General features: G+C 45.5%; 1 protein-coding gene across 1 annotated transcript in view; it reads right to left on the reverse strand.

The window, feature by feature from the left end:
- Window positions 1-5286: 5286 nt before the first annotated feature.
- Window positions 5287-16705, reverse strand: part of MCMDC2 (minichromosome maintenance domain containing 2) — a 39483-nt gene continuing 28064 nt past the window's right edge. The window contains exons 11-14 of the mRNA XM_075583870.1: window positions 12236-12415; window positions 8978-9117; window positions 6572-6681; window positions 5287-5616 (exon numbers count right to left, since the gene is read on the reverse strand). Of these exons, the coding sequence (XP_075439985.1) occupies window positions 5450-5616; window positions 6572-6681; window positions 8978-9117; window positions 12236-12415 (597 nt within the window). The 3' untranslated portion in view covers window positions 5287-5449. The remainder of the gene's footprint in view (window positions 5617-6571; window positions 6682-8977; window positions 9118-12235; window positions 12416-16705) is intronic.

A 16705-nucleotide genomic window follows, 5' to 3' on the forward strand; every position in this document is an offset into this window, starting at 1 on the left:
TGCCATGCTGGGGGAGATTTAGTGAGGGGACTACACTCTTCCCCCTGGTAAATATCCTCATCGTCCTTGCATGAGGCAATTATTTAAGTGCTAACAAACTAATGACAATACTGTTTGTGGATGTTTAACACAGGGTTACATTCATCTTCCAATAACCTGATACATGATTAACTGAACTGTAGGCATCATAAATCGGCACCATGACACATCCACATATTGTCCCACCACAGCATTATAAGCAAATCCACCAAGCACTAGATTGTCCCGTTCAGTATCTGTGGCAATAACCGTGTCCTGGGCTTGGTGCTCTTTGGTACTAGGCCCAGAAATGTGTCCCAATGTCTCGCTTACATTGCGCCGACATCGGCCCATGACCGCAAGTACTTTGAGGTCTGCCAAGTCTTCCACAGCTTGTTGCTTTCGGGCCTTGTCACGGGCACGGCCCCAGCATAAAGCGATCGGCCACGGTCTTACTCACCGGAGCAGAGAGAAATCCCGGATCCGCCCCGGCGTGCGAATCTTCGCTGACACCTTTTGGCTGCACCGGTAGGGTGGTGGCATCCGCAGGAAAAGAAGTACCAGCCGGTACCTCCAAGATGGACACCTGCGGGAACCAGCTAGGCTGAAGCACCCTCGTCATTCAGCGGGGCTGTGGTCATCGCCGGACATGGGGATCGGATGTATCCTCACCGCTCTGCTGAGCTGTTGTCGTCTTGTGGGCCTGCCAGCCGGGAGCAGACACCTCTGTCGCCTCAGATGTCATCACGGACGGTTGGCGGAGCGCCCTCTTATATCAGATGACTGCTCTCCCCACTCCGGAGCAGATGTTGCGGCACTCCAGCAGGAATACTGCGATGGAGCCTCCTGCAGCAAGTAAGTCCTCTCTCTTACCAGGAATGGCACTCGGTTCAGGCAGAACCATATTCTGCTCCTGGAGCCCCAGAAACTGAGCACAGTCTGGGGTAGGACATCTCAGCAGTAACGGTAGACATTGAAGTAGCTCCAGGGTTGGCCATACTTTTTCCCTGGTGCTCAGGAAACATGGCGCACCCATCAAAACAAGGTTCAATACCTGCACTTGGGGCAGCCTTGTGGGCATTGTATTGGTACATGACTCTGGTTCTGGACAAGTAACAGTCAGCACTGATCGCAGGTCCGACTTGTTCAGTTATGACAGGCTCCTCGATCTTGGGGGCGGTCACTGCATCCGCAGCCACACACACGTGAGCATGATATCCTCACTGTTTCCTTCCCCTGGTGGAACCAGGAGTCCCAGGCAGCACAGAAAGGGCACGGTCATGGCTTTCGCACCCCACCACTGCAGATTTGCAAAAGTAGACTCAGTATTTTGCAAAACGGACACGCAGTCCCGATTTCAGCGGGAACTTCTTACATCCATTATTTCTCAACCCATGCTTTCAGGAAATCACATCCCTGAGTGCTACAGTTCAAAGCGGTTGCGTACGTTCTGTTGCAGGGTCCCAAAAGATCCAAAGTTCAGAAATCACTCCAGTACCTCATGCTGGCAATATCCACTCCAATAGCCCCACGTTGGGCACCAAATGTAACACCCCTATCCCCCCGCAGCAGCAGGAGATAGGGTGTACGTGTGTGAAAAGGGTTCCAACCCGCTCCAGATGGGATTAGTGTTGGGTCTCAGGGTTCCTTCTGGCAGGTTCAGGCCTTTTTGGCTGTAATGGAGGATGAAGTGGTGGTTGTGTGGACAGGACAAGAAATAGGGCGCCAGGATCTTTTGCAACGCAAAGGGGGTTTGACAGGCACAACAGTTTCAGGGCTTCCACTGCATCAAGGATCAATCTGCATTCAGCCCAGGGGCATCACCCCTTCCCTGGGCAGGATAGCACTGGGCCTCTTTAGCCATGAAGCAAGGTAGGAAATACCAGCTCCTCTCAGCATCCCTCTGGGACCCTTCCTTCTCAGGTAAGTACTTCTGCGCAGGCTTTCATTTCTAGTCCACCTCAAGCCTTATATTGAACAGAGGAGCCTGGTTCACCAACCTCCGCAAGAGTGGTCTCCTGTTGGCTTCCTAGTCCCTAGCACCCTGCGTCTCAGAATACACCTTCTGCCTGAGCTTCATATAGGAAGGTCTTGCTTCTCTTCACTCGCCCTAGACTGTCATCCCAGGAGCTTGAGGCCCCCAGGCAGTCTACATTAGAAATCCCTGTTCATCACCCCTAGATGAGGGATGAACCTGCACTTCCCTAAGTGAGGGATCAACCGACTATGCTCTCTAGCAGCTTCCACTTAGTCATACAGCAGGAGGAGCCATGATACCCCTCCCCCTCATTCTAGCAGCTTCACAAGCCCAGACTTGTGCCTGTAAGTTGCTACACTTAGCAACTGAGGAGATGTGATGTCACCAGCTCACTATTAACCCCAGCACTGCCTGCTCTTACCAGGACTTATGTGCCAGGCTGGGGGGAAATTAGTGAGGGGGCTACAAACGTAAACATTATTATGCCTGTTTACAAAGCACACCTTGAATATGGCGTACAATTTTGGGCACCACTCGTTAGAATATACATTATGGAACTAGAGAGTGCAGAGTAGAGCCACCAAATTAATAAAGGGGATGGACAATCTTAACTTATGAGGAGAGGCTAGCTACATTAGATTTGTTTACATTAGAAAAGAGGCGTCTAAGGCATCGGCCATGTTTTTTGCTGGCGTGCGGAGGCGCGCTGAGGCTGAGGGAAAGCTGGTGCTTTCCCTGGCCTTAGTCAGCGCGCCGTCCGGGGGCGTGTCGGCGGGCGGGCCAGTGACGTCACGGAGCTGGTTCGCCTTCATTGGGCGAACCGCTCACGTGACCAGCCCTGCGCTCCGGCAAGCGCAAAGATTTAAAATTTCCCTAAGACCTACGCTTCCGCGCGCTTGCGGAAGCGTAGGCGAGCCCCTACTAAAGCCGCTCTCATTGCGGCTGTAGGGGCTCAGTGCCGAGCGGAAGCGCGCCTCCGTCCGCAAGCACTATCCATGGACGCAGCCTAAGAGGATATGATAACTATATACAAATATATTTGGGGACAATACAAAGAGCTTTCAAAAGAATTATTGATCCCAAAGGCAGTACAAAAGGACACGGGGTAATCCATTGAGGTTGGAGGAAAGGAGATTTCACCAGTAACAAAGGAACGGGTCCTTTACAGTAAGGGCAGTTAAATGTGGAATTCATTACCCATGGAGACTGTGATGGCAGATACAATAGATATCTTCAAAAAAAGGTTGGACATCTTTTTAGAAAGGAAAGATATACAGGGATATACCAAATAAGTAAACATGGGAAAGATGTTGATCCAGTGAGTAAATCTGATTGCTAATTCTTGGGAGTCATGAAGGAATGTATTTTTCCCTTTACGAGATATCAGTGGATGAGATTTCACTGGGGTTTTTGTTGCCTTCCTCTGGATCAGTATAATGTAAGTACGGATATACACTGTAGAATAAAGTATCTGTCATCTAAATTTAGCATAGATTGAACTTGATAAACGTATGTCTTTTTTTAACCTCATCTACTATATAACTATGTAATTTCCCAAAAACAAAAGCAGACAAATCTTTCTAGTAGGCATGGTTAGATTTGCTTAGGGAAGCCAATGAAACAGTTCAATTATTTACAAGCTTGTTATCTGTCTGGCATGTGTGGGATTGTACCTTTAAACATGCTTTAAAGTAGTTTTATCCTGGAGATGCCTGCAATGCATCATATCAAGGGGTTCAACTGTTCGTTTTTGCAAAACCCCAAATTTGTCCACGTTTTCTTTTGATGCTTCAGTCCTGTTTTCTCTGAAATTAGGTTTTCATTCCTTTTACTCAGTAGATGTTTGGAAAAGGTGGATTGGTGCTCAAGTGCTGGGTCTCAATTATATATTTCTTTTTTTCAATGTATAATCAAGGAAGAAAACCATTTGTGGGGTCTATGAATAATAATCCAATGAATCCAGTGATACCAAAGCATGTAGTGAGGGCAAAACACTCTATGAAGGCAGAGGATGGAATATTAAATACCCCTCCCCTTTCCTCATTGGGATAGCCCCTTCAATAAAGCAATAGGTAACTCGCGTATCTTCACCCATGAGTATCTTCAGACGTGCAACCTTATCAGGGTCCAGAGATATCCCCCCAAAAATTTGTATTCAGCGCACAGCAACAGGGAGCCAGGTCATACAAAATGAAAACTTTATTTAAGCTGCATTAAAAAACAGAGGGTGCAACCACTCCTATTTGTCTCTCTTCCCCCCTCACTCTCTCCCTCTTCCCCCTTCTCTGTTCCCCACCTCTCGTCATATTGTGGTCAGTAAGTTTTGTATATAGATTAGTTTTTAAAAGGTGCCTGTTTTGCTGTCAAGAATATTTATTTATATCAACATTTATATAGCTTCCTTATCCAGGGCGCTGTACATTTGTTAGTACAGACACAATCTATGATTTTGGTGCCTAAGCACAGGGAGCTCAAGTGACTTGCCCAAGGTCACAAGGAGTTGACTCTGGGAATTGAACTACTGTAGGCTCCCCTGATTCAAACGTTACTATGTGCTCCCAGTGTGTATCCGGAGTCCCCATGCTAGAAATAGGATGTATGGGCATCTCGCTTTGAACTTTCCGGGCTGTGTGCAACACCTTTCACGCGTGGGAACCTGGGCGGGTGTGAAAGCCTTTGTGTTGCCCAGGCTGCCAGGCATCCTGCTAATTAGGACAGGGTATAACTGTCCTTTGTGCCAGGGCCTCTCTCTCTGTCTGCCCCCTGAGTTCCTGTAACTCAGTCCTGTGTCCCGTGTGATCGGGTTACCTGCGTACATACAGCATGTGTAAAGCCTGGGCCTGCAAGCCTGTTTCAAAACTGTGCTTAATCGTGCAAAAGAAACACTTTTTGTTACAGTACTAAGAGGACTCCATGAGGTAAGCTAGCTATGGCAGCACCTTGAACCTAGTGAGATTAGGTGTTCCCCACTGCTCCGAGTGCCGATATTGTATCATTGTGCGTGTATGTTATGAGTGATTTCACTGTTGGCTCCAGCTAAACCCCAGTTATTTAAACCTCTGTGTTCTGTCTGGCGATTCAAAAATCAAGCAATTGATGCAGAAAAGGGGTTATTCTTCAATCTAATTTCTTTTCCACTATGGCTTGTTTAAACTTTCTTTAAATGTACACTTCTTATTCATACACACCATGTTCTTGCCACACAAACTTACATTTAAAATCAATGTGGTGGTAACTGGCATTTTAACATACCAAATCTATTCAAACTGGAAATGATTCTGCCACCCACCTGCTAGTTAAAACTTTTATTTAAATGCAACAGAAATGTAAAAACAATCAAATAAGTTTAAGATTAAAATATTGCAACTGTCACGCTTATGAAAATCCATGTTCAAGACTTTATGATTGCTCTCCGAGACTCCTCTTGACGCTTCAGTTTTAGAACGTTAAAACCTATTCTTCGGTAGCAGAAGCAATAGTTCCAGGCCCAAACGTGGAGATGAACTGTAGCAGCTGATGGTGACATTCCATCAGGTACATGTCTCTCTGATGCAAACTGCTCTCATCATGAAGCTCAAAGGGGAACAGTGCAGTTGGAGACACACAGAATACAGAGCTGCCTAAACACAGGAAAATAAAACGGATACAGAGCTACCCCTTTGCTGTCAGATAAGCCAGAAATCTATTGCAAAGCACAATCTTTATGTTTCTAGTATTTCTCATTAGCAAATCAACTAGTACAAATTATTACCTGTAACCAATATTCCCCATGAAGGGACTGAATGACCTGCACAAAAAGCACATGGTAACTTTCTGACATAAAAGGCACATGGGGAGCAGGGTTCATGTAGAATTTGGAACAGGTTATACTGCAAATAAAGTTTTTTTCCACCCTAACATGGATGGAGAAAAATAGTTTTTAATGATATTACCTTATTTTGGACCAACATGAAAGTAATTCACAGATGTTATACATTTTTGAGATATTGGAACAAATAAAGCTTCCATTTGATGTTATGCAATAACATCCGTGAGGCACTTTAATGTTGGTTAAGCAACCTACAATAAGAAACATGTGATACTGGAGAGAAGTACAATGGCACTGGAGACCAGTAATGAAACATTTAGGAAAGAGAGGAGTATTTAGGGACCTGTTCGATAGATGTAGGAACAAGAACAACAGCGTAAAAGGATGTGATGGGACGCAAATGTGTGACAAAAATGGATATCAGTGCAGAGATCTGTAATCATACTCTGCTGAGTTTAACAAAAGAAGTTGATTTTGATAATTAACCACATTGCCTTGTTAGTTAGCTTTTTCCCAACCCCTCTTTCCATTGTCTTAAAAATATTGCTGTATCGATGGAGATGGAAATGTGTGCAAGTGAGTATCACAAAAGAGCACCATTTTCACTCCCCTCTAATTACCTCTGATAATTAAGTTGTTTGGAGACATGACTCACTTGTATCACGTACTTAAGGATGATGTTTGTGCTGAATGAAGAAGGTGTTGGAGAGGGAGGAAGGTTGGAATATTGGAAGACAGATAAACTTGTGCAAAATGCTATATATTACCATGTTTCAATGTGAGAGAGATTTCAAACAACAAAACAGCAATCAACACATCTTCCTCTGTCACTTCACTTCGTAAACTGAGTTTTGCATGTGCTTCGGACATCGAAGACCTGAGAAAAATTATACACGCAAAATAACACTATAGAGATTATAATTCTATAGCAGCACAAAGTGATACCGCAGCTTTGAGAAATGGAGACATATCCGTGGGAGAATTTAGGTGAAAAGTGTATCGTTTTTTTGCTGTTTAACTGAAAATAATTCCCTTTCCCCAATGAAAGTTTTATAACTATTCCACCTTTTCATCCCAAATCTCCCTGGAAAAAAAAAAAAAGCTATCAATGTTGGCCAGTCGGCATGTACATTTAATTCAGTTTTTAGCAAATAACTACTGGGGAATTTCACATTAAAGAAGTTGAAAAGGGTAATGTTTTGTATATCAAATCAAATTAAGCAAAAAAAAAAAAAATCCTTTGGATTGATTAAATGGAATTGCTATTTTTTATTTTATTTTTGTTTTCAGTGATAGAACTCTGCATTTTTTTTATCTTCAGTGGCAGAACAAAAGCTTATATTACTGTGCCATTGAATTTGTTGGTGAAAATTATCCACATTAAACTAGATCAGGGGTGGGCAAAGTTCTTGAGCTGCGCCCCCCTGCCTTGCAGCCCCAGCGCTCGCGCCCCCTCTCTCCTAGGACCCGGCGTCAGGTCATGTGATGTCACGTGACCCCGCAGCGCCATTTGACGCGTGTTGCCAGGGTGACGCATCACGTCACATGACCCTGCTGCATCGTTTGACGCTGCGTTGCCATGGCGACGTGTCCCTGAAGAGCCGGCAGGTAAAGGAGTTACATAGGCCTCACGCCTCCCCTGGCATTTAATTTAAATGCCTTGGGGAAGAGCGCAGGGCCTCTGTAACTGCCGCGCCTCCCCTAGAAAATCTTGCACCCCCCAGTTTGTGCACCCCTGGACTAGATTACACATCTATGTGGCAGAACTGAGTGTATTGTCGTTTCAGACGGAATTGCACATTTGGGAAATAAATTCAAATCAGAGTTTAGATACCAACTAACCATTATGCAGAGTAGTACATGCAGAGATACCTGGGAAATTTGCCTATTTCCATATTCAAATGAACTATTTCCCAGGTATCTGAGGTGTTTTCACGGGTTTCTCTCTTCCCTCCAGCAAAAAACATATTTCGGAGTCTGGAATCGTAAACTGACTTGGCGAAACTGTGAATATATGTGTGTGACTTTGTTAACGTTGTGCTCATTATCACGCAGAGCAACATTTTGTGTGTTTGGCTTAATGTCTGGAAAATATGTAAACAGTTTTGCAAACTACTTTTGGGCACTTTAACACAACTCGAATGTTCATGAATTTAAAGATGCTACTTGTGATTATATCACAAGTTGAAGGGCATTGTGTTTGGGTCTCTTACAGTCGCTCTGAGTAGTTAATTGTGCATTGCAAATTTCTACTTCTCTAAAGCAGTGTTTTTCAACCAGAGTTCCTAAGAACCCTTGGGTTCCTCTCGGCACCCCTAAAGGGTCCCTGAAATGTTAAGGTCATTTGAAAATTGTACCAAATACAGAATAATTTACAATGCATCTGATCTCAGATGCGCTATTAGGGTTGGGGATCCTTACATTGCATCTGATCTGAGATGCGCTATTAGAGAGGGTTGGGGTTCCTTACATTGCATCCGATCTCAGGCTCTATTAGAGAGGGTTGGGGATCCTTATAATACATCTGATCCCAGGCACTATTAGAGAGGGTTGAGGTTGCTTACACTAGATCTGATCTCAGGATCTATTAGAAAGGGTTGGGGTTCCACAGAATTTAACAATATAATCATAGGGTTCCCCAAAAAAGGTTGAAACCCACAGCTCTATAGCGAAGTACCGGCAAAGCCCCTTTCTTTTGCTAGCATCACAAATTAATTTCTAAACCAAACTCACCTCTGAAAAAATATAATAATGGGTGTATCTCTGTTGCCAGAATTCATGTGGGCTAATCACTGAACAATTTAGTAAAATTATGACTTTAAAAAAAACAGTGATGCAGGCCTGGTGCTGGCCATACCTGGCAGAAACCGAGAAGCATGCTACTGTACATGTACATATTGAAAGAGGGGTTAGTAGGGAGAGAGCAAATGAAGAGGGTCTGAGATTGTAAGGAGAGGTACATTAAGAGAGTGGGGTAGGTTAAAGGTAGGAGAAGGGTAAATGTTCCAGCCTGGAAAGGTTTTCAAGAGTGGGATTGGTAGAAGAGGGAACTCACAGAATGATGTCAAATGATATCTTCATGCAGATGAAGTTATAGCAGTATCCAGGCGGACAGAATCCCTTTTATCACTTCTGTTTAATCATAGTGTCATGTGATCCATATACATACTCACAGATGTCTTAGTGCAGATGCTGATATTTTAGATCCATGCTTGTCTGTTCGTACCCTCCGACACGCCAAATAATAACCATAAATTAGTCTTTCAGCTTTGGGGTTAATGTTCACCTGTAAATTCTTGGCATAAGCAATAAGCTAAGTGAATAAATATAACATTGATTTAAAAGTTAACATCAACGCGAAATGTATTATATGTATACGCTATTAAAATAAAAAAACTGAGCTCACATATGCAACAAATATTTCCTTGGGACAATGTTTTGGTCCGTAATGAAACCTTCATCAGGACTAAGGTCATATTGGAATTTTTTTTTTTGTATACGTGCAATAAGAGTTATCACATTATGCATGAAAGGCACTAATAAATAAAGATGATAACCTTCTTAATGTAATAAATATAGCTAAAAGTGTGTCTTCAGAATAAAAGTATTTGAAGGGAGTTTTCCTAACAAAGTCCGTTGTGGGTTTAACACTGTTTTGCTAGTTTAATTGTGAAATGTTACAGTGAATTCAAGCCCAGGCATATGAACTCATGCTGTTGTATAGCAAACATGCCCTTTTAGCCAATCAGCCTCTTCGTTTAAATAAGCTACAAGTTGGAGGATAATTTGGGTCTATTAATAAATGTAATAAACTTGTTGTAATGGAGTCAGTTTCCATTGCCGCACGTTTTGAGAGAGGTCAGGCAGTGCAGCACCCCAAACAAGTGGAGGGAGAGAAACATAGATCGATAAAGGTAGAGGCGCTTTTAGTATTGGTACAAAGGTCACTCACTGTAACATTCAACAACAACCAACTAAGGAAATGTGAGTTTGATTACAGGATATCAGGCCCCTTCTTTAAGCCAGCGCCACAGTGATTACAGGATACCAGGCCCCTTCTTTAAGCCAGCGCCGCAGTGATTACAGGATACCAGGCCCCTTCTTTCAGCCAGCGCTGCAGTGATTACTGGATACCAGGCCCCTTCTTTAAGCCAGCGCCGCAGTGATTACTGGATACCAGGCCCCTTCTTTAAGCCAGCGCCGCAGTGATTACAGGATACCAGGCCCCTTCTTTAAGCCAGCGCCGCAGTGATTACAGGATACCAGGCCCCTTCTTTAAGCCAGCGCCGCAGTGATTACAGGATATCAGGCCCCTTCTTTAAGCCAGCGCCGCAGTGATTACAGGATATCAGGCCCCTTCTTTAAGCCAGCGCCGCAGTGATTACAGGATACCAGGCCCCTTCTTTAAGCCAGCGCCGCAGTGATTACAGGATACCAGGCCCCTTCTTTAAGCCAGCGCCGCAGTGATTACAGGATATCAGGCCCCTTCTTTAAGCCAGCGCCGCAGTGATTACAGGATACCAGGCCCGTTCTTTAAACCAGCGCCGCAGTGATTACAGGATACCAGGCCCCTTCTTTAAGCCAGCGCCGCAGTGATTACAGGATACCAGGCCCCTTCTTTAAGCCAGCGCCGCAGTGATTACAGGATATCAGGCCCCTTCTTTAAGCCAGCGCCGCAGTGATTACTGGATATCAGGCCCCTTCTTTAAGCCAGCGCCGCAGTGATTACTGGATATCAGGCCCCTTCTTTAAGCCAGCGCCGCAGTGATTACAGGATACCAGGCCCCTTCTTTAAGCCAGCGCCGCAGTGATTACAGGATACCAGGCCCCTTCTTTAAGCCAGCGCCGCAGTGATTACAGGATACCAGGCCCCTTCTTTAAGCCAGCGCCGCAGTGATTACAGGATACCAGGCCCCTTCTTTAAGCCAGCGCCGCAGTGATTACAGGATACCAGGCCCCTTCTTTAAGCCAGCGCCGCAGTGATTACAGGATACCAGGCCCCTTCTTTAAGCCAGCGCCGCAGTGATTACAGGATACCAGGCCCCTTCTTTAAGCCAGCGCCGCAGTGATTACAGGATACCAGGCCCCTTCTTTAAGCCAGCGCCGCAGTGATTACAGGATACCAGGCCCCTTCTTTAAGCCAGCGCCGCAGTGATTACAGGATACCAGGCCCCTTCTTTAAGCCAGCTCCGCAGTGATTACAGGATATCAGGCCCCTTCTTTAAGCCAGCGCCGCAGTGATTACAGGATATCAGGCCCCTTCTTTAAGCCAGCGCCGCAGTGATTACAGGATATCAGGCCCCTTCTTTAAGCCAGCGCCGCAGTGATTACAGGATACCAGGCCCCTTCTTTAAGCCAGCGCCGCAGTGATTACAGGATACCAGGCCCCTTCTTTAAGCCAGCGCCGCAGTGATTACAGGATACCAGGCCCCTTCTTTAAGCCAGCGCCGCAGTGATTACAGGATACCAGGCCCCTTCTTTAAGCCAGCGCCGCAGTGATTACAGGATACCAGGCCCCTTCTTTAAGCCAGCGCCGCAGTGATTACAGGATACCAGGCCCCTTCTTTAAGCCAGCGCTGCAGTGATTACAGGATACCAGGCCCCTTCTTTAAGCCAGCGCCGCAGTGATTACAGGATATCAGGCCCCTTCTTTAAGACAGCGCCGCAGTGATTACAGGATACCAGGCCCCTTCTTTAAGACAGCGCCGCAGTGATTACAGGATACCAGGCCCCTTCTTTAAACCAGCGCCGCAGTGAGCTAGGATTGTGCCGAAAACTTTAACTGGAACATTTTACACTAATCTCAAAAGATGCTACATTACAGATATTGTATTTTTATTATCTGTTCAAAGTGGAGTAAGTATAATTTGTTTCCCTCCAGTATGAACAGAAAATGTGGCAGAAGCACGATTCACATTATAAATCTTTAAAACAATTAATATTTCCACATCTTCTCTTTTCAACACATCTAAATCTTTGTAAAAAAATGTTCCTCCATGTACTATTGACAGAACTACCCATGGGTCTATAATATGAACACATTGGTCTATGTAGCAAGACAATTTCAATGCACAACTGGGGTATTTTCAGCCTACTCCTGCATTTTGCTACTATTTTTGCCCCATTTTCCCCATCCGCCCTAGCTGACACTTTGGTGAGTGTCAGTAGGAGGAGTTATATGGTGCACAGGTTAGAATGAGATGTATCACGTTCTACAACTCTTTGTACAAATTATATTTCCCCTTTTTCTCCCCCACCCAAAAATGTACCATATCTGAGCAGGCATACGGCTAAAACTCTGCATCAGATGTAAGAAACTGTTTTGCATTGCGTCAAAACACACTTTTCCCATTGAATAGAAATTGCTGAAGTATTTTTACTTTCCTATTGTTACTCTGCCTATACTGCTGGTTTGTTTCTCTATACTCCACCTTCTCATAGTCCTGTGTTGTGTACTGCTGGGAAGCTGCACAGAAGGGGCCTTCTGGGCTTACAGCTCTTCTCAGGCTGTGATGCACAAGAGGAAGAACTGGATGGCTCTGGGATGATTCATTGCAGTTAACCAACATGCCAAACGCATCCACCAGATTACAAGGCACCACACTTAAATCCTGTGGCAGTAAAAAATATATAATGTAAGTGACAAATTAATTCCGTCTCTGCAGTGTTACAAAGGTTAGGAGAAGGAATATTTATATAAAAGTGCATCTTGCTGTCTCCTTGATTGTTGTAAATTATGCTTTTTTTTAATTTAAGTAGGATTATAACAGTACTGTAACTCATAGTGCTTGGTTGATTAATGACATTCAGACCATGTCTTCTTGGTTTACCAGTTAAAAGGTATTACTTTATTTTTATTTTTTATAAAACCTGGTAAGTGAATGCAATGATGCACATAGTAGAATAACAAATGCATTAGATTCCTGCTTACATAAGTTTACATTCATTTTTTATACCTGAAACTCAGGCGTAAAAAGGAAATTCCACGTAGGAATGAGCTGGTAGTGGTATAAAACTAGGGATATAAATGCCAGAGAGCAGTGGTTTAATTGCAAGCACTCTCCTTCCCAATCTGTAATGTGGGTGCCATGTTCTATATTTAGTTATTGCACAAGACAGGTGAGAATGTTTTTATGGATAAAATGACCCACCATGTGTAATCCACAGATTAGTAAAATCACCCAATATATGGATTTATTCAAATCTTTAAACATTCCATATATGCAAAAGCAAGCAACATTGATGCAAATAATTTCTAAATTGCTCTATCGTTCAATTACTGCTGCATAGGATTGTGTAATCCATTATGGTGAAGTATTTTCATACATGTAAAGTCCATTTACCATGACGCATAGACTCTACAATTCATTAACATCATCATTGATACGGTTCTGTAGGTCAAAGGGGTTTAAAGGAAATGTGCTTAATATACTTAATATTAATATAGAAAAAATAAAGCAGGAAGATGGAGCATTGGCTGTCCAGCATGCCACCCAGAATACACAGAAAGTATTATAATTATCTAATATAATGATCTCTCCTGTGATAGTCCCCAAGGGATGGACACACACACACACACACACACACACACACACACACACACACACACACACACACACACACACACACACACACACACACACACACACACACACACACACACACACACACACACACACACACACACACACCTCTGAAGCAGGGATATCCTGAAAACCTGACCTGTTGGTGGCCCTTGAGGATTGGAATTGGGAACCCGTACCCCTAGTGTGCCCAACATCTGGCAGGAGTTAGCTACCATTTGTATAAAGTCTTAACACTATTTCCATTTATAATTGAAATAGATGTCCTGGTAATTGCATCCCAAAATAGCTTCTTATCCTCATCCATTCCTTTTCCTATTTTTTTTTTTAACTCTGGAGGTGATAGCAATTCATGATAAATAACAGATATTAACAGTTTCATGGAGAATGAACGTGATATAAGACAAAATCTTTTGATTTTGTCACGCGACGGCCGGGTCACCTGTGCAATTCAGACGTGATGTCACGGGCACACCCTCAAACATTGAATTAGAGCTGCTCTTGGTCGCACTCCTCCACCAGACCCCCTCACGCGCACAAGCCTACTATGATCCCTACCTGGGAGGAGTGGCTCAGTGAGTAAAAGACACTGACTGGCACCGAGTGCCAGGCAGGGGAGCCTGGTTCAATTCCCAGTGTCGGCTCCTTGTGACCTTGGGTAAGTCACTTTATCTCCCTGTGCCTCAAGCCCCCCCCCCCCCCCCCCCCAAAATATAGATGGTAAGCTCGTCGGGGCAGGGACCTGTGCCTGCAAAATGTCTCTGTAAAGCGCTATGTAAAAACTAGCAGCGCTGTACAAGAACATGCTATTATTATTATTACTTTGTACAAGGCCTAAGACAGCCGAGGCATAGCTTTATCTGGACACAGCAGCACCGAACTGGGAAGCAACCGGAGAAATCAGCAAGTCCGAGTGGCAGCTGATGTCTGCCCAATATTACGATGAGCCCCTGGGGCTGCAAAAAGGAGAATTACAACATATTTTAATTGTGTTTGATGGAGAGCACTAGGCTGGAGTAACCATCTTTGGTGCGACAGACATAGAAGCCAATAACTTTGGTATTTTAATTACATTTTATTCAGTCTATGCGTTTGTATTCCTCCTAGTAACTCTGCGTTCAAGGATTAGGATCACCAGTGCTAGTTACCACATAAAACTGACTGGCAGCTTATTGCCCCCCAGCCCGGTCACATTAAAAATTGGTAGCAGAGGAGAGAAGCTGTATATGCACACTCTAGATTCCGGCCAGCTGGTGGTGTTGCAGGAACCAGCAGCCCCGCATCTCCTCTCCTGGGCTGCTGCTGGTTATGGGGGTAATTATGGACCTGGAGAGGGGGGGGGGGGAATAGAGAAAGAGGAGGGGGATAAGAGAGGAATAAAAGGAGGGGGAAAGAGAGGAGTAAAAAGAGGGGGGAGAAGAGAGGAGAAAAAAGAGGGAAAGAGGGAGAGGGAAAAAAAAGGGGGGAAAGGGGATGAGAGAGAGAGAGGAGAGAGAGAGAGAGAAAGGAAAGAGGAAAAGAGAGGAGGAAAAGATAGGGGAGAGAGGGAGGGGAGAAAGGGGAAAAAAGAGGGGGGAACGAGAGAGAGATGGGAGAAATAGAGAGAGTTGGGGAGAAAGAGACAGCGGGGAGAGAAACAGAGGAACAATGGGGGGAGAGAGGGAGAGACAAGGACAAGAGCCTAGCTTCTGACCTGGAAAATTGAGGGGGGCTGCATAGGTGCCTGCTGGAAGCTGCCCACATAGGTACCTTACAGGGGAGCCTTTCTTCCACTTTCAACAGGCACCTCCAAGGACACCTTCCAACAGGCCCCCTCTGTGGATCTGGACACATGGTAGGTTTGCCTGCAGGGGGCCCAGGCCCCTTTATCCACCGGGGCCCCTGTCAGCACCCCTGTATGGTTAGATCTATCTATATATATCTATATCGATGTAAACAGGTCCCCCGGTTTACTGTTACACCCCCCATTACCTCCGCTGATGCGAGGGATGTTGCGGGGAGGTGCAGGTGGCGACGGGCTCGTCGGCGGCTTCTGGCAAGGGGCACTGCCATGTTGAAGTGCGGAGGCTCGCGCATGCGCAGAGGGAGCTCCGGCGGCCATTACCAAGTTGCACATGCGCATTGGATAGCGCAAGCGGCGGCCCTCTTCTCTATTTGCTCCGCGGGGACTACAACTCCCCCCAGCCACTGGGGCTGCAATATCACAGCAGCCAATAGCGCAACGGGATTCCCCTGCTGACCCTTGGAGACATTGTGCACGCTCACACGACGCTAGGCAGTCGGAGCTGGGACGCAGATAGGGGGGGTTGTAGGTGCAGGGCATCTGGGCCCCTGCACTAGGCAGACATCCCGCTAGTCCCCGACTCCCAGGTCAAGATTGTAGCTACTACAGGCCCCTTAGGTAGGGACACTGCCCCCTTAGCAGCTTAAGTTCAGGGACACAGCTGCAACGCTGCGCAGCCCTGATGATTGTGGTCTGTGACCAGATCACACTGCAAGGTTTAGAGACTATCTTCGTGTGGGACACTCCAGCGGGATACCACCCCACGCGGAGGCGGACTCGTCACGGATGACATCGCTGGATCGGTGGATCCCAACGGTGTTCCAATCGGCGGGTACCTCACCACAACACGTGCACCAACCAACAACTCAAATTAGTGGGCAGCGGTCTCACACATTGGGGTTGGGTGTGGGACTCTTGGGACACAGTGTGGGCTACGCGGTATTGTGTTATGGCCCTGTGAGGTTTGGTGGGTAGTTGTATCTGGTTAGCCATTAGTAGTACTTTAAGAGTTATACCTGTACCAGTAAAGGTATTGTTATTTTACACTGCGTGTGATTATTGTCATTGGGTCCTGTGAGGGGCTCCTCCCACCTATGCTGGGATCCCTCTCAGGAGGAGGCTTAGGCTTCCTGTGAGCCAACAGGTAAAGGCATCACCAGTAGCCCCTTTGTTTCGGGGGAAACAGGGCTACATATAGATATACATATGTAGCCTAGTGCCCCTGGCTATACACTTTTCTTTGGCCTTAACATTACAAGTCTTGATAGGAACAGGCAGTGTTGTGGTTAAACTCCTGCACAGAGGCCTAGCATGTGAATTGCAGACTGGATAGGATACAATGTTATCATATCCAGGTGCTGGCCTAACGGCAGTTTGGAGTGTCATGTCTGGAAGGGTACTGACTGGATCACATGCAGATGGTGTGATGTCTGTCAGTACCTGGACCTGCCCTGTTATGGGGCAGGGTTACAAATCCCTCCCAGGTATAAAAGCTGGCACTCCACTAAATTGAGTTGGTTCTGTCCCTTCCCTCT

This window comes from Ascaphus truei, chromosome 2, assembly GCF_040206685.1.
Source record: "Ascaphus truei isolate aAscTru1 chromosome 2, aAscTru1.hap1, whole genome shotgun sequence".
Lineage (NCBI taxonomy): Eukaryota > Metazoa > Chordata > Amphibia > Anura > Ascaphidae > Ascaphus > Ascaphus truei.